Raw genomic sequence first — 26317 nt, 5'->3', positions numbered from 1 at the left:
GTAGATGGACAAAAGGATGAATAGATGAGTGAAAGGATAAATGGATGAGAGAAAGGATGGATGAGTGAATGGATGGATGGGTAGAAGAGTGGTTAGATGAGTGTACAGATGGATAGGGTGAAAGGGTGGATGGATAATGGATGGATGAGTGAAAGGAGGAATGAGTGAAATGATAGATGGAAGGATACATGATGGATAGGTTTGCAAATGGTTGAATATGTTTGAATATGGCTGGGCTTACTTATATATTATTGCGTGACCTCTGATGTGTCTGTAAAACGTATCCAATTGTCCTGAAGTTTTGTCCTGAATTTTCACCTCGTGTCCTGAAATTGTGTCCTGAATTTTGACACTCACCGTCCTGAATTTACACCAATGCCAGTTGGTCACCCTACGCATCAGGTCTGAAACATCATCACACTTTTCTAACTTTTGTTTTAAAGAGGGGTGAAAGCATGCAACAAATATCAGGTGACAATATGAAAAGGTGTCCTTGAAATTAAAAACTCCATATTTCTGAAGTGTTTCGACATAATACATCAGATTTTTTGAACATTTAAAAGTGTACATTTACCACAGTGCTCTTATATCACAGTACCATTGGCCTATCTTGAAAGTGTCCATGGGCAAGAGTGGCTTGGATCTATACAATCACACAGGGTAACTGAACAGCTGCTGGGAATGATTGACCACTTTACGCTGCTAGGAAAATCACACCGAGTCTTGTCCTGACATGTTTTCAGCCCATGTGATGTGAGTCTGTATTCTCATGATGGTTGTGAGATATATGATGTTCACTAGTTCTGGTGATCACCTTGTATCAGTCCAAACAACCCTTATGGTGATTGGTTGTAAGTCAACCTTATAGACCAGCTATCCTAATGGTAGCATGGACAAAGCAGTCTTAGGCTAAACTCTTTTGGCATGTGAAGCCAGCTGTTTTACCACATATAACCCCTTGAATACCAGATGAAAGGACACCACACAGGTTGTTATGAAAATAAACAATATATTTATTACTAACAAACACCTCTGAACTCTTTATGAGATCAGAGGGCTAAGCACATGACAAGACTCTTAAGAAAAATACAATAAGTTGCACAAATTACAATGGTGCCCTAGGGGCACGACAAACCATATACTAAGTAAATGGTATAAGGAAATCGATAGAGGAAATGACGATGCGCAGAGGCTGTAGGATCGCTGGGACTACACTACCCTAACCTTAGGTAAGTAGCAGGAGGCCCACGGGACGCGTGTGCAGAGTGTGAACTCACACGCGAGATGCGGAACAAAGTCAATGGGCAGAACAAATTACGAAAAGGTAAGTAAAAGACAGTTCCTACTAGTTACGACTAAACTGCCTGGATACCTGGACACTAGGAGAGTCAATCTACCTATGAGCACCGAAATGCTCTCGTTACCTCACCCACGGGCTGCGGGTGCATAGGTGTGAAAGTGTGTCGGGTTTCTGCGTTGAAGTCAATGGAGCCTTGAAGAAAGATGCTGCAGGCGACCAGGAGGAAGATGTCCGGTGCGATCCAAGGGTGGATCGAGGAAGAAGAGGACCTGAAAGCAGAGGGGACAGTGTTCAAAGTCACTAGCCAGTGACCGGTGTGGAACCAGGAAGGAACCAGATGCTGTTGTCGCGATCAGGTGAAGAGTGGACGCTTGTCTCTGCAGCCACGTGGACCAGGAGGTGTCTTCGACGACCAGGATGGAGGCACGAGCTGTACCACGCAGGCTCTCGCTGTCGGCCGTGTGGGATCCGGATTTGGAGTCAACAGGCCTTGGCAAAGGCAACCCACGCGGGGAGTGGAAACGGCGTCTGGTGCGGACCAGGAGGGTCCGGGGTGCTCCTCTTTTGGAAGGGAGCAAGGGCCAGTCTGGAGCAACCAGACCAGCGGTGTAGATTTAGTGGATCGTCGTCTAGGAGGCCACTAGCCAGCCGGCAAGTGACCAGACAACGCGTCGAGCAGCAACCAAGCAAAAGGGCCCCACGCAGATCTCGTGGATGCTGGAGGGCTGGTCTTCGGTGCAGGAGCTGCTCGGGGCTGGGGCTTCTCAATCCCCAAAGCACTTACTCGAGGATGCCGCTGAAGTCGTGCTGGAAGCGAAGTGCAGTTTCTTCAAGATGGCCGGTCCCACGTGTCTCGTCACACCCACGGATCTCAGCTGTGCTGCAGATGTAGGTAGATGTCGGAGAGGTCTGGAAGTCTGGGTCTCGTCGGGCTCTGAGGTCTGGTTCCGGCAGGAAGATCGACAAAGTGAACCGCTAGGATCCTTGATGGTGCCTGCAGTTGCAGGGTGGACACTCCTTGCCCACAAGGGAGATTCTTCAGTCTTCTGGGGAGCAGAAAGTCGAAGTCCAGAGTTTCTTCTTGTAAAGTTGTTCAGGATAAATCTAATTTGGAATGGGACTAGCTCCTACCTTTATCCTGCTAAAGGGGGCTGTACTAGTGACTAGGTCCCTCCCATGGACGGGACCAGGAAGGGGGGTGGTTACACCCCCTATCCTTTGTCCGGTTTCGCGCCAGAGCTGGGGCTGGAGTGCCCCAGCAACTGGTTTGAACCGGGGTATGCACAGGGACACCTTGTGTGCCCCAGGCATGTCTCATTCCTTTCAGGCCTGTCCTACCTAATACACAAAATCCTGTCTGGGGTGGTGCTAGCACCTCCCAAGGCAGGAAACCCTTTGTCCAGGCCTCCCTCGCTGGAAGGACTCCCAGCAGCAGGAGGTCAGACTTGTGTCTGTGGTGGCAGCATCCACTTTGTGATGCTGAGGCTCTGTTTAACTTTAACCGGGGTTCACAGTTACATACATGTCGTGTCCCTCTAAAAGGGTGGAATGCTACCCCGTCGCCAGAACTGGCGAGGGGGTAGTATTCCAATTCGTATGACACCTTACTCGACATGTTTTGATAATGCTATACCAAAGTTAGCAATAACCGCGAGGATTATAATGCACTTAAGAGTATATGTTATAGCGTTATCATGGAACAGCTATAAGGACTTGGTTCCGCAAGCTGCAGACAGGCTCAGCTCATGCTAGAGCACCATCTTACATGATTCCAAGCACTCTGCCTTCAGGATTGATAAGGCCTGCCATAGGAGTGACTGATAGGAGTATATGTGTCCATTTTGGGGTTAGATATAGGTATACTATATCTACAGCAAAGGGTGATTACACCACCTTGCCCAGCTGTCTTACCAGCCAGTTGTGTCAGTTTGAATGGCCAGCCAGGGGTGGCATAATACATGCTTCAGCCCCTGGTAGGCCCTGGGTACACCTATGCCCTAGGTACCTAAGGTACACTGTACAGGGTCTGATAAGGTGACTCAGCATCCAATTAGGTATGTACCTAAGTACATGGAGTCAATTTTACAGAGAGAGCAGTTAGCCTGGGACCCTGATTAGCAGGATCCCAGGCCAACTAAGTCGAAAACCAGCTAAACACTAGGCAAAAAAATCTGTGGTAACCATAGTCAGGTATCCACCTTCCTACAATGGTGTTTCCTTTAATTGTCCGGACTGATTGACAGCCTCGACTGCACGAAAACTCTTGTTCAAGTTTAGAGATCAATCTACCCAGGCCCCAAAGTTATGCTTAGAAAACTCCAAAGAACATACTGCGCGAGAGCTTTCTTTACTCCGTGTGCTTCTGATATTTATAATGTATAAGCAAAAGTATACAACTGCTTAGCTCATAGATATTTGCCTGTTTTATCTATAAAACATATGCGCCTTTCCTCATAATTGTCCTATTCATTTGATCCACGTGTTCTAAGAATTCGTGGGCCAAGTTATAATTTGTTTGGTTCAATTCGAATGGTAATTTGCTTGAGGGAAAAGGAGCATGGCAGAACTGCTCAAGCAAGGAGATCATTTGTAGATTTCCTTTGAAAATGTTATTGTGTGTGCTTGGAAGTTCCTACGTGTAGAGTAATGAAAAATATATTGCATCCCAAGAAATGCAAGGTCTATTGCCAGGAGTCACCCTTCGATCTGTGCATAGGTTTAGCTTTTGTGTTGTGCCGGCGGACAGAACCACACAGCAGTACTACGTTTTTAAACCTCAGCGCAGGGTGTATTGTCATACAGCACAGGCACAGAGTCACAGACAATACTGTATTGTGCTTGCTGTCCTCTTATTCTTTCTTTACAGTGGTGTCTCCCAGGGGCTCAGACTGTCCCTGGCTGTTGGGCACGGGCAGTCAGCAGACAGTACAGAAGGGACTCTGGAGGGGTCTGCAGCGCAAGCAGTCACAGGACTCATGTATGGAAAGAGTGATCTTGCTAATCATGCATGCCTCCATTCATGCTCTGGTATGGCCAAATAAAATTTACCATAATGAAAAGGAAATGCTGTTGTCCAGCCTGGGCCTGACCCTGGGGTTGTTGTGTCGAGGCAGTGTTTCTACCTCCAGTATGGATGGTACTTTCTTAAATCCATAAATCAAATAAAAGGGTCGCCTGTTCTGACCAGACATTACAGAAGACTGTAAGTTACTATCCTCTGATCTGTGAAATCTGGAATAGTTTTATAAAACACATGTTTTAAAAGTATGGAGCGTGTGAGTTCTTAAATACTTCTGGGCATTTTTAAATAAATATTTGCGATTTTGACACATTTTAAATTCTGCATTTATTAAAAATGAAATAATGCATTCAAAATTCACTACACGCAAAATTAATGTTCATTTTAAAGTCTTTACCTTTTCAAGAGAGAATCTTTAATGTCATGATTATGTGGATTTTCTAGGGTTGGAAATGTACTTGTAAATACCAACAATTACATTATTGTTACTATTTTTTCCTCTGCGGCTATCAGAGGATAATTCTTATTGTGATTCTCACAGTATTTCGTGCCTCCATTTCTTCGATTCCAACCTTGAGAGCTAAGGCACCTAACAGTATACTATAGGGTTATATGAACCACCCTAAAATAAATTAAATGTTGAAGGAAGAGATCAACGTGTCTGTGGGCCTCTTCCTTTCTTAATTTATTCAATCCCTCAAAGTGTTATCCTATTGAACCAGCTGAGAAAGGAAAGAGAGAGAGAGAGCAGTGGTCACAGTGAGAGACGAAAGACAGCAGGCCCAGAAGTGAAAGAGCTGAAAGGAATGTCAACAAGATAAAAGAAAGATGAAAGGGAACAGGGAATAAGTGAGAGAAGAGAGCTACCTGAATACAGCGGGGAAGAGAAGGCACACTAGGGGGCCGATTATGATGGCTGACGGACCTGAGTCCGTCCGCCACCATAGAGTAGGAGGGACCGTCCGCAGGGGCAGCGGCGGTCCCTCCCTGCAAATTAGGATGTGACCGCCACCTTGGCGGTCACATCCTGTATTTTTAACATTGCGGTGGGTGCTGCTTGAAGCAGCACCCGCCGCAATGTTAAAAATGTAAGTTGTGCATTTTCATGCACAAAGCGGCAGGCACCGCGCGGTGCCTGCCGCTTTGTGCACCCAAATTCAGGGGGGGTACCCCCCATGTGCACCCCCCACCCCCCCTTCACCCCTGGGGGCCCGCAACGGGCCCCCAAACAAAAAAACGTATGCCTGTGCACGGCGGAAATGCCGCTGTGTAAAGGCATGTTACTCCAGACATCCTAATATGGCTGGCGGTGTCTGATAGACACCGCCAGCCATGTTAGTGATTTTCCGCCGCGGACGGGAGGCGACCGCGGCGGAAAAGCTGCGGACTGAAAAACGATCCCCCAGCCATCCTAATCTGGTGGGGGGTCTTTTTCAGTCCGCTGCGGTTTTCCCGCATCCTCCGGGCCGGCGGTGGCTTCCGCCGGCCCAGAGGATGCGGGAAAAACGCCATCATAATCAGCCCCTAGGTGTGAAGGAGTGGGCAAGAGATAGGCTTGACAATAGGGAAACGAAAGCAGGGATTGAAAGGAGAGAAACAAAACAGCTGAGAAAGTGTAGAGAGATAAATGAGCAGAGAAGAGGTAAAGTGGAGAGAGAGCTGATAATGGCAAAAGTATAGACGCTAAAGCGCTGTGTTAGAGGGGAGAGGAAGCAGGTCATGAAGAGAACGGTCTAAGAGTGAATAGAATGAAGATGATGGACAAAACAAATTATAAATGATGGGAGAAAGATGACAGACCATGGCAGCATAAAGGAAGGAGAGAAGGATTACATAAGAGTTAGGCTGGACAGTGGAGCAAGAACAGAGTAGAGTGTATGGGTGGCAGATGTGACCATTAGGCCTCATCGCCTCCATGAATAAATGAACACTGGTCACAACAGCAGGAAGTGCCCAGGTGGCTTCTGAAGACACTGAGAAGCTTGGCACTTGCATTGCCAAACTTCGATTGCATGGAGGTTCTCTGGGGAAAATGGTTAGGATGAATGGTAGAAAACATTGAGAGTGCAATACATAGGTATTGCCAGCAGTAAGGGATCGCTATCATGGGGTGTAAGCTTAATATGAGGGGAGCTTGCTTGTATGAGTCAGGCCTCCAACACTTTTGAGTAGCCAAAAGACTGAAACATACAATAGAACTGTAGAAAGTGACAGCTGCCAGAAAATATTCTACACTCATACAAGTTTTCTACTGCGTTCTTAATTGTTCTTAAGTCAGTGCATAGTTGTGTTTGTGTGCCGTTATGGCTAGGTGAAAATAATGCACACTGTGCTACTGTTATATGCGTTACAATAAGATGCTCAGTTTTCCATGACTGGCAATGTGCTGTATAATCCTCAATTTGAATCTGTTTTATTAAAAAAATGAAATTGGGGAGAGGGGGCGGGAACTACCCCTGCATAACTCTTTTGAGTTTGGCTGTCTCGCAGACCTCACACATTTTCATCCTGCCTACAGTTTCTGCGCCACCATATATAAAATCCACCAGCCACCACTGCCTCTGACTATGGGTTCAATGTGGTGGTGGGGGTGTCTGGGAATTTACAACTATCTTACACTTATTTGTTTTCATACAGCTTCTCTTCCCTAAGTATAGATGTTTAATCCTGCCACTGAGGGCACACTTTTTTCGGTAACACAATATCTGCCATAGAATAAGGATCAGTATGAGCCCCTTGTACCTTTTCTCATGAAGGGCGACACAGACTGGTCAAAAATGAAAGAGGGCAGCGTGGTGTAGTTGGCCATGGGATTCTCCTTCATTGCCTGGAAGGTCGTGTGCAGGATGATCTTCTCCAGAAGCTCTTCATTTAACTCTAGACCCATGAACTGCGCCACCTTCAGGATTTCACCTCTTGGGTCCTGGAAACAAGACATGGGGTGGAATCAGTGAAAACAGGGCACTGCAGGAGGAAGCTCAGGCTGGTGGCCTGTTTTAATGCAGGGCAAGTACTTCTCGATGGATGACTACGAGATCTGAAGCAGCAATAAACAGTGCTCTGTATCTGAAGCCACCAACAAGAAATGTCTCACAGTCAGCAGTAGTGTTGCCCTATTATAGCCTTGCCTTGCACAATGCCCCTTTTTCAGCAAAAATGCCACACGCACATGTGCAGTAGTGTAATACCCAACCTACTGGACTGATGGCACCACCCATTTCCAGTTGCATTATGCAACACCCTCACCTGCAGTTGGGTCACACCCTGTTTGATTTTATTAGGGTCACTGTCTCACTTCCTGCTGTAACAGCACACCGACACCTTTCTCTAGCAGAATTTGTGCCTTTACAACTCAAATAGAATCACAACTACATCGTGCCCTTGCCTTTCGGCAGCAATGCAGTCACTCACCTTTTTAATGTTGCACCTCACCTCTTTCATGAAAGTGAAATTGTCCGCTGTTTCATTCGCATCTCTTCCTAACCTGCCGTAGCGCCTGAACCTCAGTTCTTTTATTACCATGAAATTCACACTTTTTGCAGGAATTCATTCCATATACCAGAAGTAGGGCCCCACACTCAGCCCACCCCTGCAACAGTAATAAGCCCTCACCTCCTTCAAGTCCTCATAGAAGATGTATAGAATCCGTCGTGAGTCCTTCGCTTCCCACCAGCCCTTCACATGGTCATACCAGGAGCCCCATGGCACTGGAACACACGGCAGAGGAAAACAAAATAAAAATGTTCAGTTGTAGTGACCGTGATTATAGTCCTTTCTCTGTGTAGTTCAGGCACCTATTCATATAATGCCTGGAGCGCAGAAATTGGGAACCCGCTATCAGAACACATGAGCACTGCCATCATATACAAAACAATACAGAGAATAAAGAGCACTATTGTCCTGCTACGACAGTCAGGGTCTAGTGTTCTCTGTGTGCAGTGTGTCAGCTGTGTGGAGTGGTGTATCCCCTCACAGCGGAATGTATGGAATGAATGCACTGTGAGGGTTTCACGCCTGATAGTGTACTGTTGAAGGGTCTAAATTGCAGAACAGAGCTCCTGTTGATGTATGTCACTTGGTGCCTAGGTATATTGTTCCTCTAACTGGGAAGCTTAAAATTGTATCTGTTTTTGCACCTAACTATGTTGACGTCTATGTTATATGGCAACGTTATTGCTTTGAACCTGTGGAGAGATTTACCACAACATTTGTAACTGCAGTCAGATTAAGATGTTCCACCTCACCTGGCAGTGGTAGAAACAAGAAGATGCAGTCCAGTAGAATAAATGGCTGCAGTACGTTTCACTCTAACAATTGTGCATTGAGCCTGGATTGTGAAGGCTTTATTTGCAGTCTGCCGTTGAGAAGGAAGACAGTGCCAAGATCTGCTTGCCAGTTGAGTGGATGAGAGGATCCAGCACATAAAAGTGCCCAGGGACTGCTAAAGAGAAATGTGCATTCTCCCATTTGTAGCAAGGCATGGAGCCTACAGGATACCCGAGGAGGCATGTTCATGTACTTAGGCATGCTACTGGTATATGTAAAGCTGAGTAGATCATCATTCACAAATGCCCAAGAAGGGAGATGGTCCTCTGTGACTGCACTGGCGAGAGCCAGTGAAATGCAGAAGTGAAGAATTCCAGTGTGGTGGATTAGGTCCCTGTCAGTATAGGGCAGGATGCTAGATGCTACGTTTGTATTCGTAAGAGAAATATTCCAAAAAGTTGTGCTCACTCTATATTGATATTTTATCCAAAGGAAACAAGATACATGGGCCCGATGTAGGTAATCCCAGATTACCGATTCTTAAATACCGAATCATACCGATTCGGTATTTAAGAACAGGCAAATGGGATGTAGGTAATTTTACCGAAAAAATTACCGAATCTGTAAATTTAGGTAATTACCGAATTTGGTAAATACCGATTCGGTAATTGCCATTCATTCCTATGGGCCTGGAGGCCCATAGGAATGAATGCCAATTACCGAATCGGTATTTACCGATTCGGTAAAAGGGGGACACACTGAATGGTGGCAGGGTGTCACTTTGACACCCTGTTGCACCCCTCAATTGTGTATGGGTGCCCATGTTGCAGACATACATGCCCTAAGGGCATGTATGTCTGCAACATGGCACTTTTGGAAAAGCAAAATAAATGCTTTTTCAAAGGTTTTCATTATTTACCACCAACTTGTAGTTGGTGGTAAATAACGAATCCTAAAAGGGGAAAAGCACTCATTTGAGTGCTCCATACATAGCAAAATCGGTAATTTACCGATTCGGTATTTTAAGGAATCGGTAATTTACTGATTCCTTAAAATATTCCTTAATTCCTTAAAAATGCCCACCTACATCTCATTTTCCAAATACCGGTCGGTTACGGCCGAAATTACCGAATTTCGGCCGTTACCGACCGGTATTTGCCTATCTACATCTGGCCCTGATGTAATTCTGATTGGTGTCCTAGCATGTAATTTGGCTAATTTGGTATGATTTCTCTCTTTTGGCACTATCCCTGCCTTGCACAGTTTCCATATGAGTTACTGGACCTCAGTGGCAGCTGGTAATTTGCGCAAGCAGGGGAATGGTCAGGCCTCACATGCACACACATACACATACACTTGCCTATCTATATGCACTCTCACTCACACCCATACATTCACAAGCATGCACACACTCATTCACAAACACATACACACACACATTCACAGCAAGCCAGCACAAATACACTTGCTTTCATACATACACACAAGCACGCACGAAACATTAAAAACGAAAAACTTACTGGGCTGCAGCTATGATTACTGGTGGTGATTGGGAAGCCTTGGTGGTCCCTGGATGATTGGGACTACTGCCTCCTCTCATTGGCTGACCTTCTTATGGGTCTTCTAATGAGACGACGCAGAAGTGTGATGGGGTCAATGAGTTTTGCTGACCCCACCCACTCTGTGACGAGCATCACTGATGGACAGTTAGTCGTGGGCACTTCAGGGCTTAAAACTGAAGCACCCAGATCCAAATCCATCTGTGACACGTCCACTCATCATGGGGGGAATGACCTCTATGTGCTTTGCTGGGTTGCAAATGTCACGTCCATATTGCTTTTAAATCTTTAGGCCGGCAAAGTTCAACTCAAGCATCCAGGTGTACAGCACCTCGCTGCCTGACTCGCTGCCTAACTGACCTGAACATAAATAGTGTTTGTCAGGCTGACCTTTGCTCAGCATGGCAGACTCTTCATGTTTACAAAAAGGTGGGGTGGGCGGGTCCCTCTGTGCCCTTAACCCGTTGGCTGCGTCTAACGTTCAGCTCCAGTGCTGAACGTTCGAAAAACGGGTGGGATCGCGTCGGCCAACGGACGTGCGCAGCACTACCAAGGTAGTGCACGCGACGACCGTTGGCCGACTGCATCGCTTAAGGGGTTAAAGACGGGCTGCATTGCGCCTGCTGGACACATGGATGCAATGTAAATGCCTCACTGTTCTAGCAGAAACTGGCGTGCAACAGTAAATTCACACTGAACTCTTCCGTCCAAAAGCAAATGCTAGGCAGAATGACTCTCAAACACCAAGCAGTGCAGAAACACCACATAGCTTGGTAGCACTGAGGTCCCCTCGAGTAAAAATACACAAACATTCCGCACAATAGACTAGAGAGAGTATGCCGCACACCCATCCAACAGAGCTCACATATTCAATACAGCTAGGTATCAATGAGCTTGCAGCATCATGCATGATAAATAGAAGCACAAACAATAGATCACACTAGGCAGTGCCACACAAGTACAGCGTGGAATAGGTGCACCCACTCTTTAATTTAGAAACAGTGCATACAGCCATAACGACGTGCCACACACCACTGCCTTACAACAGCTCATATTCAGATACAATTCTGAAATTACACCCATAATAGCTCCAAAATGCACTTAACTGTCTACTAAGGCACCCAAAAGCACTTCCTACCATTCAGCTACTTAATACATATCTAATCATGAAATATGGAAGCAATTTGGAACAGCCCTCTGACCTCACCCACAAAAAATAATAATTAAAACTGACATACCCACTCTGCAGAACACACACCTCCCCAAAACTGAAGATCTGGTCTGCGATCAAAATGTTAGAATAGCCACATCGCGGACTACCTAAAAGCACTGTGATGCCGATTAATATCAGGTTGTGACTTTGCAGGAGCCAATTATTAACCATAACCATAACAATAGCAGATGGAGGTGAAGCATTTTTTTTTAGCATTTTAAGTAAGGTGTCATATTGCCTTAAAACACTTCCTGCTTCCCCTTTCTTTTGTGTTACGTTGACTGTTGACCTGGTAAAGCTGTTGCCTTTTGGACAGCAAAACGTCATGAGTATTAGGATTTACTAAATGAAGCGTTAATACTCAGCTGCAGATGTGGACTGGGGGCATGGAAGGCTTGTGGCTGCTGTCAGAATTGGCTAATGGCCCATAGTAGATTCATCAGGTGGCAGGTGGGTTGAGAGGTGTCTGGTAGGGGCGAGGTTAGACTATTAGAGTATCCTTCCAGTGGGCTTTGAGAGCAGTGCCAGGTGGTGTGGCATGGTAGATGTCCGTGAAGTGATTGAAGGGTTGAGTTGCTTCACTGTCTTGATGGGCTCAGTGATAATGTGGGCAAGTATGGATGACTGTGAGAGGTGAGGCTGGTATCAGACTTCAGTGCCTGGTGTGGACCCTGCAGTTGGGGACTGCTTTGGAGCGGAACTGGAAAGAGGGCAAAGAGACTGGTCAGAAGGTCAGGGCGAGTCAGCAAAAGAGTGAGGGTCAAATAGAGCAAGACGTCAAGCAATGTTTGCTGCCCATTTACTGATGTGGGGCCTTTTGCGGATGACTCCCCTGGACCACAGAAAAGTAGCTGTAGTTTAGGGCTTGAAAAGGTTGTTCTTTCGCTAATTTTAAAAGGGGCACATTTTGTGTCACTGTATTTCATGCTGTGTGGGGGATGAACTATTTAGTTATGTGATGTCATTTTTAAACTTGTTTCCAAGTTGTAACGTTTGGAGTGCGTTAAACTCCTTTCTACTTGCACGTTGCACTTTTCGGGGCCAGTTGGTTCTTGGCGGCCATTTTGGCTGTGCCTCACGCCATTTGGGGTCATCGCTCTAGTCGCTGCATGCTGCTCGCTATCCCCATACAACCCTACTTAACGGGCTGTGCTCAGGCAAGCAACGCTTGAAAAGGTTGTTCTTCAGCTAATTTTAAAAGGGGCTAATTTTGTGTCACTGTATTTTATGCTGTTTGGGGGATGAACTATTTAGTTATGTGATGTAATTTTTAAACTTGCTTCCAAGTTGTAACGTTTGGAGTGTGCTAAACTCCTCTCACCTTTGAACTGCTATTTTCTTTTGAAAATGCTTGGAGTGTGTTAAACTCCTTTCTACTTGCACGTTGCACTTTTCGGGGCCAGTTGGTTCTTGGCGGCCATTTTGGCTGTGCCTCCCCATACAACCCTACTTAATGACCTCCGCACGAACGCACAGCGGGCGCTCCGTTGGCGTGCCGAAGGCAAGCCCGTCTGTGCCCGTCAGCATCAAGTCAGCAGCCAGGCCCAGTTATGCTGCCCGATGTGAACCAGCAGGTGGCTATAAAAAAACTGTTATCTGGTGAGTCTTTAAAAGCACTTAGGCCTCCTCCCTGCCTTTCTCACTATTGCAGCGCCATGCCTTTCGACTCGGATTTTGTCTGCGCTACTTGTGGCTTTGCTCCGATATTAGAACTCTCTTCGTTCGAACTGCCCAGCAAATTTACGAGGTCCTCGGATATTAGAACTGACCTCATCAATGCTAGATCATTGAGGAAGCATCATGCTGATGTGTTCGACCTGGTCTCTGATAATTGATTGGACCTGTTGTTTGTTATGGAGACCTGGCTGGATGCCGCATCTAACTCAGTTGTTGCTCTGGCTACTCCTGTAGGCTTCAAGCTTTGTCGGTGGGGCCGCCCAGTAGGGAGAGGGGGTTGGTTTACCCATCCTGTACAAGGATAATTGGGTTCCTCACAGTGAAATCTTTAGCCTCTGGGGTGACTGAGGTTCTGGATTTTAGTATACATTTCTCTGATCACTTCACATTAGGTGGTTCCCTAATCTACTGCCCCCCCCTGTCCGGCTACTGCCTTTCTTAAATCTTGTGGGGACGCTGTAGTTGAGCGTGCATTGCGATTCTCCCAGTACATGGTACTGGGAGATGTGAACCTCCATCTTGATCAACAAGAGGCTAGGGACTCTGCTGATTTTCTTGACTCTCTTCAACTGGCTGAACTCTCTCAATGGGTCACTCATTCTACTCATCAAGACGGCCATATCTTAGATCCCATCTGTCCCAACTTGCCTATTCAGGTGGCTGAGCCCTCCCGTGTCCCTTGGTCGGACCACTTTCTTATCTGTTTCTCCTGGGAGGTTACTCAGCCTGCACGGCTGACTCACTGCCATAGCCCCCGACATTTGGCAAAATTGACCCCCCTCGCTTTAATAGCTCATTGGCTGCCTCCAGGCCCTCCCTTCAGCATGACCTTGAAGGGAGTGTGACTGAGTTTACTAAATGGATATCTGACTCAGTGTCGTCACTTTCATCACCATGCCGGTCTAAGCTTGCGAGGGAATCTCCTTCCAAACTTTGGTTTCTACCTGAGCTCAAAGTCCTGAAACACGAGCGCAAGGTACTGGAGCGGGCGTGGCGCTCCAGTGGCTACTGCCCCTCGGCGAAACACACATTTAGAACCAAACAGAAAAGCTACTATGCCGCTATTGCGGCAGCCAAAAGCCGATACTTTACATTGCGTATCGACCAGGCTAACAACTCAAAATAAATGTTTTCGATTGTGCAAAATTTTATGTCCCCCAGTGCTTTGGCGCGTTCCGTCCCTGTCTCAGAGTTCTGGTGTAATACCCTTGCCAAATTTTTTCTGGACAAAATTTGCACTATCCAAGCAGCCTTCTCCTCTTGTGCCTTGGCGCCTAAGGCTTGTCCATTTGTTCGGCCTTTAGTTGGCCCCACTATTTTTCTGTCATCTTTTCTGCCAGCTGATTTGCCCAGTACCCTTAAAATTCTTAAAGCTCTGAAATCAAGTTCTCCAACTGATCCCTGTGCAGTCAGACTTTTGGCCACCGTCGCGGACAAATCAATCTGGAAGCTAATCAGCTCATTAACCTGTCTTTGCGGGAGGCTCTGGTCCCGGTGTCGTGTAAGCAGGCTAAAATCCTTCATCTCCCCAAGAAGCTGTCCCTGTACCCTTTGACTCCCGGAAACTACCATCTATTTGACTTTTGCAGATTCTGGCTTAGGTTTGTGAAAAGGTGGTCACGAATCAACTTACCGAGTATGTCAAAGCCTCGGGTTTGCTCCACCCGGCTTAATCTGGCTTCCGAGCCTCGTATAGCATGGAATCGGCCTTACTGGAGGTGTCAGAGGTGATCCGTGAGTGTCTGGATGCCGGCAGGAGGGCAGCTCTGGTTATGCTGGACCTCTCTGCAGCATTTGATACAGTGCCCCACACCTTGCTTCTTGAGCACCTTTCGGAGATTGGTGTTTCCGGGTCAGTGTGGGGTTGGATCAGGTCCTTCTTGGAGGGTCGCTCACAGCAGGTCTGGCTTCCACCTTGTGTCTCTGTTCCCCAACCAGTGGCCACGGGTGTCCTGCAGGGGTCATCCCTTAGTCCCCTTCTTTTTAACACTATGTCACCCCGTTGGTTAATCTAGCGGAGGCAATAGGGGCTAAGGTGATGGCCTATGCTGATGACACCCAGCTCCTGTTTTCTTGGGGACGAGACGATGACTCAGTTCTCTCTGCCCAACACTGTTTGTCTTCTGTCTTCCACTGGCTTGAGCAGGCTCAGCTTAAGTGCAGTGAGGAGAAATCTGAGCTCCTCTTGTACAGCAATCAATCAGTCAAAGTACTTGTAAAGCGCGCTACTGACCCGTGAGGGTCCCAAGGCGCTGAGGGGAGGGGGGTGCTGCTACTGCTCGAAGAGCCAGGTCTTGAGGAGTCTTCTGAAGGCGAGTAGGTCTTGGGTCTGCCGTATGTGGGTAGGGAGGGTGTTCCAGGTCTTGGCGGCGAGGTAGGAGAAGGATCTGCCGCCGGAGGTCGTTCGTTGGATGCGAGGCACAGCGGCGAGGGCGAGGCTGGCGGAGTGGAGCTGGCGGGTGGGGGTGTGGAAGCTGAGTCTGCTGTTCAGGTAGGCTTGTCCGACGTTGTGGACTGCTTTGTGTGTGTGGGTGAGGAGCTTGAAGGTGATCCTCTTGTCAACGGGGAGCCAGTGCAGGTCTCAGGTGGGGGGTGATGTGGCTGCGGCGGGGGACGTTGAAGATCAGTCGGGGGAGGAGTTTTGGATGCGTTGTAGTCGTTGTAGGTGTTTGGCTGGGATTCCTGCGTAGAGTGCGTTGCCGTAGTCCAGTCTGCTGCTGACAAGGGCCTGTGTCACCGTTCTTCTTGTTTCGTTCGGGATCCACTTGTAGATCCTGCGGAGCATGCAGAGGGTGTTGTAGCAGGAGGAGGAGACGGCGTTGACCTGCTTAGACATGGAGAGGGACACAGCACATTTCCTGCCAACTTCAGAGAGAAGCTGTGGCCCCCAGGTTTCCCCTTTCCCAGTTCTAATAGTGACTGTGCCCAAAATCTGGGGGTTTGGCTCAGTGAGAACTTAACCTTTTCATCACAGGTCAAGAAGCTGCCAGTACCTGTTTTAACATGCTGAAAACTCTGAGGAAGTTTCTCCTTCTCCTTCCAAATTCCGCCCTGATTCTCTCCCAGTTAGATTACGCTAATGCTCTGTATGCTGGCATCCCAGGTTACCTATTGAACAAATTGCAGGTGATACAAGACTCAGCTGCCAGACTCCTGCTGGGTCTTTCCAGCAGGTGTAGTGTTCGTTCTCATTTGCGATCTCTGCACTGGATCCCGGTGGGGGCCCGAATAAAATGTAAAATTCTGTCGATTGCCCACAAAGCTCTCCATGGACTGGGACCCATTTACTTGCAGAAGAGGTTTGCTTTCTACATTCCGGTGAGACAGCTGCGTTCTTCCTGCCAACTTTTGGCGCAGATTCTTCGGTTTAACCACCAAAGGCTTGTTGGGAGCTCCTGTGCCCGGATAGCGGCGCTGGCATGGAATGCACTGCCATTGGCTTAGCGCAGTGTCAAAGATTCTGTGAATTTTAAGAAAAAGCTGAAAACCTTTCTCTTCTAGCTCTGCCTTTGGACTCAGACTCCTTTTCAGGTGCGCGCCAGGACACTCCTTGGAGTATCTGTGCGCGATACAAGTCTATATAACATAAAGGATACCTTTAAAGTCCTCTGGGTACAGAATAGAAAGGACTATTGACACCTTGCCCTAAGTGGGATGGGTATGCCCAGACATGGGTCTCTTGCACACTGTGCTATTGGAATCAGGCTGTACCCAGCTGTTGAGTCTATAACTAGAGGGTATCCGGTCATGGGTTGCTTGTGTTCCGGTTCAGGGAGGACATGGCTTGGACTGTTCCGTTTGGAGCAGGTCAATACTGATTTGCATATAGCTGGGTCCAAACTGAGCTGGCACGGTATGCAAAATAACAATGGACTGGGATGCGGCCTGTTAGAAATGGGGGTCTCTAGTTGGCATGGGTTTGCACCTTTTTCTAAGTAGGAACCCTTCTTCCTAGTCAAGGTAAGGGAGTTACACTCCTAAAAGAACCCCTGCTCACCCCTTTGTAGCTTGGCATGAGCAGTCAGGCTTATCTTAGAGGCAGTGTGTAAAGCATTTGCACATAAGCAACAGTAATACAGTAAAAACACTTACAAAAGGACACCACACCAGTTTTAGAAAAATATCCAACATTTTATATACTTAAAACAATACCAAAACGATAAAAATTCACAATACAGTACTTAAAAAGGTAAACTTTGCAAGAATACGTGAAAAACACAATTCATACAAATCGGTAGCTTCATCCAGGGCTACCGCAATGCTGAAAACAACTGAGTCCAACAGTTCCAGCCGACCTCATTGGTACAGGCCAGCGAAAGCGCGAACAGACACAGTAACAGTACCTTTCTCGCTACGGCTGAGATAGTGGTGCAAGCCGGTCGTAGCAACCGTACCAGTTGCGTTGCAAAATTGAAGCGGTGTAGGGTGCAGTGTCCTCTCAATGCGGTGCAGGCAGCGGCTCTGTGACAATCGTCCAGACGGCGTCAGTCAGACTAAGGCTTACGTTGCAGGGCGAGACAGTGCCCGATGCAGTGCTGGTAGGTTGCGGTGCAGGGAACAGAGCCGGTTAGCAGGAGCTGGTGTCCGTCGGCCCTGACAGCTGTGTTGGACGATGCAGTGTGTTGTGAAACTAACGAGTGGTGCCCCCACCCATGATGCGGTCACGGGTGTCAAAGTCAGCAGCAGAGGGGGCGTCAGTGAGACCAGGATGGCAAAGTGAAGCGAGGCGGTGCAGAGAGCGGTGCCCACTGGTCATGGTACAAGCACCAGCTCGGTGGCGGCGGCGGCGACGGCGACGGCCGTCGTCGTTGGTGGGACCAGGGTTGCGTTGTGAGATGCGGATGGTGCGCTTTGTGGTGCTCTCAGGACACAGAGCCAGCGACTGAGTCAGTTGCGTTTCCCCTCTCTGTGGCAGCTGAAACAGCGGTTCTAGAAGCGGTACCCAGAGGTTGGTGAAGTCTTTGCCATCCCTGAGACTTCAGAACAGGAGGCAAGCTCTATTTCAGGCCCTTGGAGGTACTCAATAAAGTATCTAGTATAAGACTAAATAAAGTCCAGTCCTTTCACTGCCCAAGACAGAAGCAGCCACTGCAGGCCAACACAGCAAAGCACTCAGCAAAGTGGTAGTTCCTCCTCACAGCTTCTCCAGCTCTTCGTCTTGGCAGTTTTCAAGGTTCAAAAGAGTTCTAAAGTTCTGGGCCCCAATATTTATACCACAAAATCCTTTGCTCCCCGGAGGCAGAGAGTGTCTGTGCCCAAACAGAACCAGTTCTGTCCTCTCCGGTGCAGCTTCCTGGCAGGAGGTGAAAACAGCATTGTCAGAGGCAGACCAGGCCCATTCAGGTGAAAGGAAATATCCTCCCCCTACTCTAAATGCAGCCCAGGTCTATTCCGCCCATCCATGACCTATCTAGATTCTCTGGAGCCACAGCTCCTGCCCAGCCCCTGTCATCCCAAAGCCAGAAAATCAATCCACAAACCCAGCAGATGCATACTGGATGGCTAAGCAACAAAATACCTACTTTCTAAAAGTGGTATTTTCAAACACAGAATGTAAAAATCACCTTTACTAAAAGATGCATCTTTAGATTCTGAGTTCAGGTGTACTAAACATTATTTTCCCACCTTGTTCTCCGGGGTAGTTATGTTTAGAAGAGGTTATAAACAAACTCCACATTCTGTCCAATGGGAACAGGTTGCCTTGCAATAGTGAAAAACCAATTAGGCAGTTATTCCCTATCAGGACATGCCACACACATCAGTGCATGTCCTACCTTTCACAAATCAAATCAAAACAGCTTTATTCGGTAACAATGAAACAAACACCATAAAGCATACTAATACTCATATATCTAAAAAATACTTTCTTACAGTTTATCATAGGCAATAATTAATACTAAAAATGATATTTACAAATTTGGGCTTCATGGGCAGGATAACATGATAAAGTAGTAAGTACATTATTTTCTGAGGTTTCAAAAAATACAGGCTACCACTGTTCATACGATAAAGTGCAAGTGCAGAAAGTGCAGGAAGGTACAATTTAAAAGAAATAATGTTACGCATCTTCTTTTTCATACAGCAATACTTCCAAAAAGGCATAGTCTTTTCTTTTTCTAATCGATTGTTGTATGAAGCAAATAACTAAGCCAATGATTTTCATAGTGTCCAGACTATATATAAAGTTAAACGCATCCTTATAGTTAAAAAGCATATTTTTTTTAAAAGAGGGGTTTTAAAAAGGTTTTCCGGATACCCATATAAAAAGGATAAAATGCAAGTTGGACTGTAAGGTTTTACCATCACACGGGCAGGGTGGCAATATTTGTTGCCATTTCTCTGTACTTGGAAATGCAATTAGACAATGTAAGGTACCCATCCTTAACCTGGTTAGGTAAACCTGTGCTGAATATTCTGAACCAAAATTAGGTATAACAGGGTACCCCTCATTTATGGACGTTCATAATAAGCTACCACCGTCTGTTTTTTGTTAGCCACCCTTTCCCTTTCGTAGTCTGCATTGGTAATATATCTTAATTTCAGTTCGCTTTTACTGTATTGCTGTATACATAGGGCTTATCTATATTTACTTTGCATTTCATCAAGGGATTAAAAATGTGCCCTAGCCATGGTATTTTCATTCTATGTTCTAGAGCTAGGCAGTCAATAATTAAATCCTTCGAAAATTGTGTTTCCTCCTTTGTCCATATGCCATGCCAGAGGGTAAGAATAGCCATATTAATAGCATCATTTACATATGGGACGGACAGTTCTTTATGAACAATGATGTTTGCAGTTGCACTGGGAACAGCCAATAATCTTTTTTAAAACTTGTTTTCATTAGTTTGTAGGATTGTCGTATTTGCTCTCTCCCTTATTGCAGCTCCATAATTAACTGCTGGGACACACTTACTCCTATAAAAGGTTAACATTTCTCGTATCGGTTTGTTCCCTAATTTACCCACAAATCTAAATATACCCTCAGTCGTTTTTTTAAATTTCATTTAGCATAATTTAATATGTGATTTTCATGTCCCGTTATTACAAAAGAACATCCCCAAGTATGAAAATGTTGGGACTCTATTTATAAAAACCCTTCCCACATTATGTTGTCTACACTTTTGTCTCTTCCCCCTGCACAACATTACAAATGATTTCTTTAGATTCAGCTGCAAGTCTATGTCATTCATGTATTGGGCAAAATTTTCCATTAGACATTGCAGGCCATTTGCAGTTCTAGACATTAGGACAGCGTCGTCTGCGTATAATAAAACGGGGGCGAGGCATGTTCCTACTTTCGGGGCGTCTACAACCAATTTTTCTAAAAACGAGTCCACGTTATATATATACAATAAAAATAAAAGGGGAGCTAATACGCATCCCTGTCTGATACCACTCTTTACCTCAAAGTCAGGCGTACATTCCCCTGATTTTCCATAGCATACCCTTGAGGTTAAATATGCATACATTTGTGATAAAAATAAGATTATTTCTGTGTGAGCACCAAGCCCTTTTAAAAGTTGCCATAATTTTTGATGATTGACTAAGTCAAAGGCACTGGTGAGGTCTACAAAACATAAATGAAGTATCCCCTCCTTAGCTAATGTGTACTTCCCAATTAACAATTCTAGGTTTAAACATTGCTCTACCGTCCCAATACCCCTTCTGAAACCATACTGCGCCTCTGTTAGTATAATGTTTTTCACCAGCCCAAGCTTCAAGCCTCTACAGCATAATTCGGCCCATAATCTTGGAAGAGGGATCAAGAAGGGGTATTGGGCGGTAGAAATTTGCCTTTTCCCTGTGACCTTTTTTAAATATGGGTACAATAATACTTTCAACCCATGTGGCTGGTAATACTCCTCCCAAAGCAGCAATAAAAACTTTCATTAATATTGGTATCCAGAATTCCAAATCATACTTAAAAACATCTATCGGCACCCCATCTGAGCCTGCTGCTTTCCCATTTGCACTTTTTTGGAGTGCTGAATTTATTTCCTCTGGTGTGATTGGAGAAGTTTTCACTGGGTTTACCGTTATACATTTTTCTTTTTTCAAATCAATCATATCTGTTTCTTCTGGGTTAAAAATACTCTTAAAGTGTTACACCCAGTCTTCTGGTGGTACTACAGTATCGATCCTCACCACGTTATTATTTTTAAAATATGGATATTTATTATCTTACAGAAGAGGGCTTAATCTTTCAGCTCTACTGCCTGGTTTAATTTCTCCCAGGCCTCCTCACTGATCTCCCTTTTAAGGTCGAGGCCTAGGCAGCGCATACGCTGTCTCTCCGAGACTTTCAGTAATTACTAAGTGTGTTGGCACTCCTCCTATTAGCTTTTTATTGGTTAGTTTGCTTGTGTCATAAAATCTCTTTGTTTCTAGTGGTTTATTAGGTCTCGCCTGTCGATGCGCATGCGCATCGAGCTTGCGAGACTATTGGGGCTTAACCACTCTTTAACTAACTTGCAAGGAATCGTGGCGATTCCTTGCAGTGCCCGTGACTTTTAAGCTCAATGCGCATGCTCATTGAGCTTAAAAGCGCGTGCACATCAGTTCCCTCAGCCGCACTCCAGTCCCCTGCTGCTTTCACACCCTCTCCCCGCTCCGCCCCCTCCCCTGCCCGCCGTGTCGCATTTCTCCTCCCCCCTCCCCTTATCTGCCTTTCCCTCCGTCTTGTTTTTTTTTTACCCGCTCCGCCCCCTCCCCTGCCCGCCGTGTCGCATTTCTTTTCTCCTCTTTGCTCCTCCAGCAGTTCTCTGTCACCTTTCCTTCTCTCCTCCCTTGTCCACCTTTTCATTGTTTTTGCCCACCTCTCCTCCAGTTGAACTCTGTCACTAGCTCCTTTCAGCCCCTTCTCATTCCAGTGTTTTCGGGTCCCATCTCATGCTTGGGGTTAAGCTCCCTTTGCCTGCAAATGCACGGGAAAACGGACAGACACGCACCAGGAAACACCACACAGACGCAGTACAAGCATTGATTAATCACTCGCACACATCACGTTTTACTCCTTTGCTAGTGTTCTCGTTGTTTACATCAGAAAGAAACAGACCTTAAAACGATTGAATAATTGACAGAATCCTCAAATATTGTTAATTCCATTGAAGTCTAGTGAAAACGCTGCTCGAAGATGATATGTTGCTAAAATTACCGTAACAAAATCAATCCACTCACTGTAATATTCTTAATGTAATTGTATGTGCTAGCACCAGAAGGTATGGAGTGAAATTACTTAACTTGTGAGTAAACATATTTGTTCACACCCTCTCCCCGCTCCGCCCCCTCCCCTGCCTGCCGTGTCGCATTTCTCCTCCCCCCTCCCCTTATCTGCCTTTCCCTCCGTCTTGTTTTTTTTTTTACCCGCTCCGCCCCCTCCCCTGCCCGCCGTGTCGCATTTCTTTTCTCCTCTTTGCTCCTCCAGCAGTTCTCTGTCACCTTTCCTTCTCTCCTCCCTTGTCCACCTTTTCATTGTTTTTGCCCACCTCTCCTCCAGTTGAACTCTGTCACTAGCTCCTTTCAGCCCCTTCTCATTCCAGTGTTTTCGGGTCCCATCTCATGCTTGTTATAAAGGGGCTGCCAAAATGCGGACACTCCTCAACCCTCTGCTTCACATGAGACTCTGCGGCTCTCCTGGGACAATAAACCACTCCAGAACAAACATGGAGTTGTCATACGCGGCCATCTATCTCAATTAAAGGCCACATAGCTTCTCTAACCTCTAGGAAAATCTAGCCCTGCTATTTAATTTTGGTGCGGGATTACTGTGTAAAGAAGGTTTGCATAACGTCTCATCTGACTAACTAGTGCTTTAGTTTAGCATTGTATGTGTTTTCATAGGCTTGTGTGTATGTCCTTTAATGCATGTGCATGCTTGTCTTTTTATGTTCAGTTCCCGTGTCAGTGTGTGCTTACCTGGATTTCCGTTTGTCTAATTTATGTGGCCTTTGTCAATGAGGCAATCCGCTACTCTGTCCAACGTTTATGAAGACGAGACACTCAACCACGCAATGCCACTCACACACACAACGCCACTCACACACACAACGCCACTCACACACGCAACGCCACTCACCCACGCAACGCCACTCACCCACGCAATGCCACTCACCCACGCAACGCCACTCACCCACGCAACGCCACTCAGCCACGCAACGCCACTCAGCCACGCAACGCCACTCACACACGCAACGCCACTCACACACGCAACGCCACTCACACACGCAACGCCACTCAACAACGCAACGCCACTCAACCACGCAACGCCACTCAACCATGCAACGCCACTCAACCACGCAACGCCACTCACACACGCAACGCCACTCACACACGCAACGCCACTCACACACGCAACGCCACTCACCCATGCAACGCCACTCAACCACGCAACGCCACTCACCCACGCAATGCCACTCACCCACGCAACGCCACTCAGCCACGCAACGCCACTCACACACGCAACGCCACTCACACACGCAACGCCACTCACACACGCAACGCCACTCACACAGGCAACGCCACTCATCCACGCAACACCACTCACACATGCAACGCCACTCAACAATGCAACGCCACTCAACCACGCAACGCCACTCACACATGCAACGCCACTCACACACGCAACGCCACTGAAACAACAGCGCCACTCAAACAACAGCGCCACTCACACACGCAACGCCACTCACACACGCAACGCCACTCACACACGCAACGCCACTCACACACGCAACGCCACTCACACAAACAACGCCACTCACACAAACAACGCCACTCATCCACGCAACGCCACTCATCCACGCAACGCCACTCATCCACGCAACGCCACTCACACACGCAACGCCACTCACACATGCAACGCCACTCACACACGCAACGCCACTCAACAACGCAACGCCACTCAACCACGCAACGCCACTCAACCACGCAACGCCACTCAACCACGCAACGCCACTCACACACGCAACGCCACTCACCCACGCAACGCCACTCACCCACGCAACGCCACTCAACCACGCAACGCCACTCACCCACGCAATGCCACTCACCCACGCAACGCCACTCAGCCACGCAACGCCACTCACACACGCAACGCCACTCACACACGCAACGCCACTCACACACACAACGCTACTCACACAGGCAACGCCACTCAACCACGCAACGCCACTCACACATGCAACACCACTCACACACGCAACGCCACTGAAACAACAGCGCCACTCAAACAACAGCGCCACTCACACACGCAATGCCACTCACACACGCAACGCCACTCACACACGCAATGCCACTCACACACGCAACGCCACTCACACAAACAACGCCACTCACACAAACAACGCCACTCATCCACGCAACGCCACTCATCCACGCAACGCCACTCATCCACGCAACGCCACTCATCCACGCAACGCCACTCATCCATTTGCAAAACGAAAAATGTTAAACTCTTCTATTGCGAGACCTATTGCATTTTCAATGCTTGTATGTTTTGTAGTTCCTCCTTTTCTTTGTTTCTTAACGCCCACGCAGCACTGCCTAACTACTGTAAACTTGCCAGCAGTGGGATGAAGTATGTGGTTTGGAACTCTTTTGTTTTTGGTTCCTTAATTAGAACGTGCGTGGAGGTCATCATTTGCACCGGTGTGATGAAGTGTTTTTGCATTTGCGATATTTATTTGTTGTTAGGAACGTGTTTATTTAGGGGTTTTGAGTTGCTTGATTTAAACAAGCATGCAGCTTGCCTTGCGGGCTTTAGCAGTGATCTGCATTTTTTTTCTAACTTTAAAATTTTGCTGCTTCTCTTAATTTAGTAAGGTAATGTGTATTCCACTGATGCGGTAAACCTAAAGATAACAATCTTCACTAGAAGGCTGATTTGTGCTTCATTAGCGGTTGCGTTTTCACTGTTAGGAACGGACCATGTTTTTCTCTTGTGAAGGAATTGTGCTTTATTTTGAGAAATATTTTCTATTCCCTGGCTAGATCTGCTTTTAATTCTGATGGAAGGGCTTTTTTTCCTGTTTGGAACGGACGTGTTTTTTTCTTCCAAAGGGCTTTGCTTTATTTTACAAGTTGTTTTGTGTTCTTTGGCTTAAATTGTTTTTATTTCAGATGGAAGGAATTTTGTTTTCCTGTTTGCACATAAATGAAGTGCACGCAATGTATTCAGCATACCGTGTTCAATGACCCCAACATAGTTAATACAGAAAGTCCCCTAACCCCACTCCCCTGCGTTCTCACCAGCCCCCCACCATGTGTTTTCCTGTTGATTCCTTTCAGAGACAACTGTTTTCGGTTCGACAAAACACAGACATGCTTCTTAGAAGGACGATAGCAGTCTTTATAGCTTCGCACAACTACAAAGCATTCTACCTGTTCCCGCTGCTCCACCCTTTTTGTTTTGCTAATTTACTATCTTTGCAACCAAAGGTTCCTAAGTTTTGTTGCAAAGTTAATTTAGTATTCAAACGCTTTTAGGCTAAAGGACCTTCTACTGTGCTTACACCTTCATTTTTTCAAAGAAAAAACGCTACAAGAGTCAATTTGCAGTCCCTGAACATGGTTAAACAGCCCTCCTCTAACCTCCAACCCCCATGCCTCCCGCCCTACCCGTATGCGAGCACTTTCTAATGGGAACATTTACTAAAACATGGTCACGGTGCAATAAAAAACACAGATGCTTCTTTCAACACTGATATCAATCTTTACTGCGTGGCAGATTTACAACGGATTGTACCATCTCCTCCTACTTCACCAATGCACTGTTTCTCTGTTCAAAACCTCTCTGGTCCGTCTCAAACATAAAACAAGCACTGGCATAGCCAATAGGTCTCGCATTTACGCGAGTTTGAGCTATTGGCATTGTAAATGACAATGGCTTTTAGTTTTCTTTTCGTATTTATGTTTTAATAATGAAAACAAAAATAAAAGGCATTGGGCCTCATTTATGAAAAGTGGCGCATAGCTGCGTGAAAACAGTGATGCGTCACTTTTCACTGCGCTCTCCCTGCGACATGATTGATGCGTCATATTTATAATATGACGCATCATGTCGCAAGGAGTTACAGATACGTCAGTATTTCTGACGTATCTGTAGGCGCAAAAGTGACTCATTGCTGGAGTGTGTCACAAAAGTGACGCAACTCCAGCAATGCTTCCTTTCACATGGGGAAAGCCCCATGTGAAAGGGCTTGCGTCAGTCTTACGCCTGCTGTGAGGCAGGCGCAAGATTTTGACGCAACAGCATCCTAAAAGTGACGCAGTGAAATCTCATAGATTTC

At 46.7% G+C, this 26317-nt stretch overlaps 1 protein-coding gene across 3 annotated transcripts in view; it reads right to left on the bottom strand.

The window, feature by feature from the left end:
* The window catches only part of LOC144768564 (sulfotransferase 1C2-like), a 789435-nt gene that overhangs the window by 198068 nt on the left and 565050 nt on the right, over positions 1–26317 (bottom strand). For 2 of the 3 annotated variants that reach the window (XM_078652337.1, XM_078652336.1), the window contains exons 7-8: positions 7932–8026; positions 7062–7242 (exon numbers count right to left, since the gene is read on the bottom strand). In XM_078652337.1, the coding sequence (XP_078508463.1) occupies positions 7062–7242; positions 7932–8026 (276 nt within the window). Of the gene's footprint in view, positions 1–4205; positions 5215–5841; positions 7243–7931; positions 8027–26317 lie in introns of those variants that run through there. The other variant, XR_013598577.1, reaches the window with a different exon arrangement.

Source organism: Lissotriton helveticus, chromosome 7, assembly GCF_964261635.1.
Source record: "Lissotriton helveticus chromosome 7, aLisHel1.1, whole genome shotgun sequence".
Taxonomy (NCBI): Eukaryota; Metazoa; Chordata; class Amphibia; order Caudata; family Salamandridae; genus Lissotriton; species Lissotriton helveticus.
The sequence above is the reverse complement of the archived record's forward strand: the minus strand, read 5'-3'. Positions and strand labels throughout refer to the sequence as shown.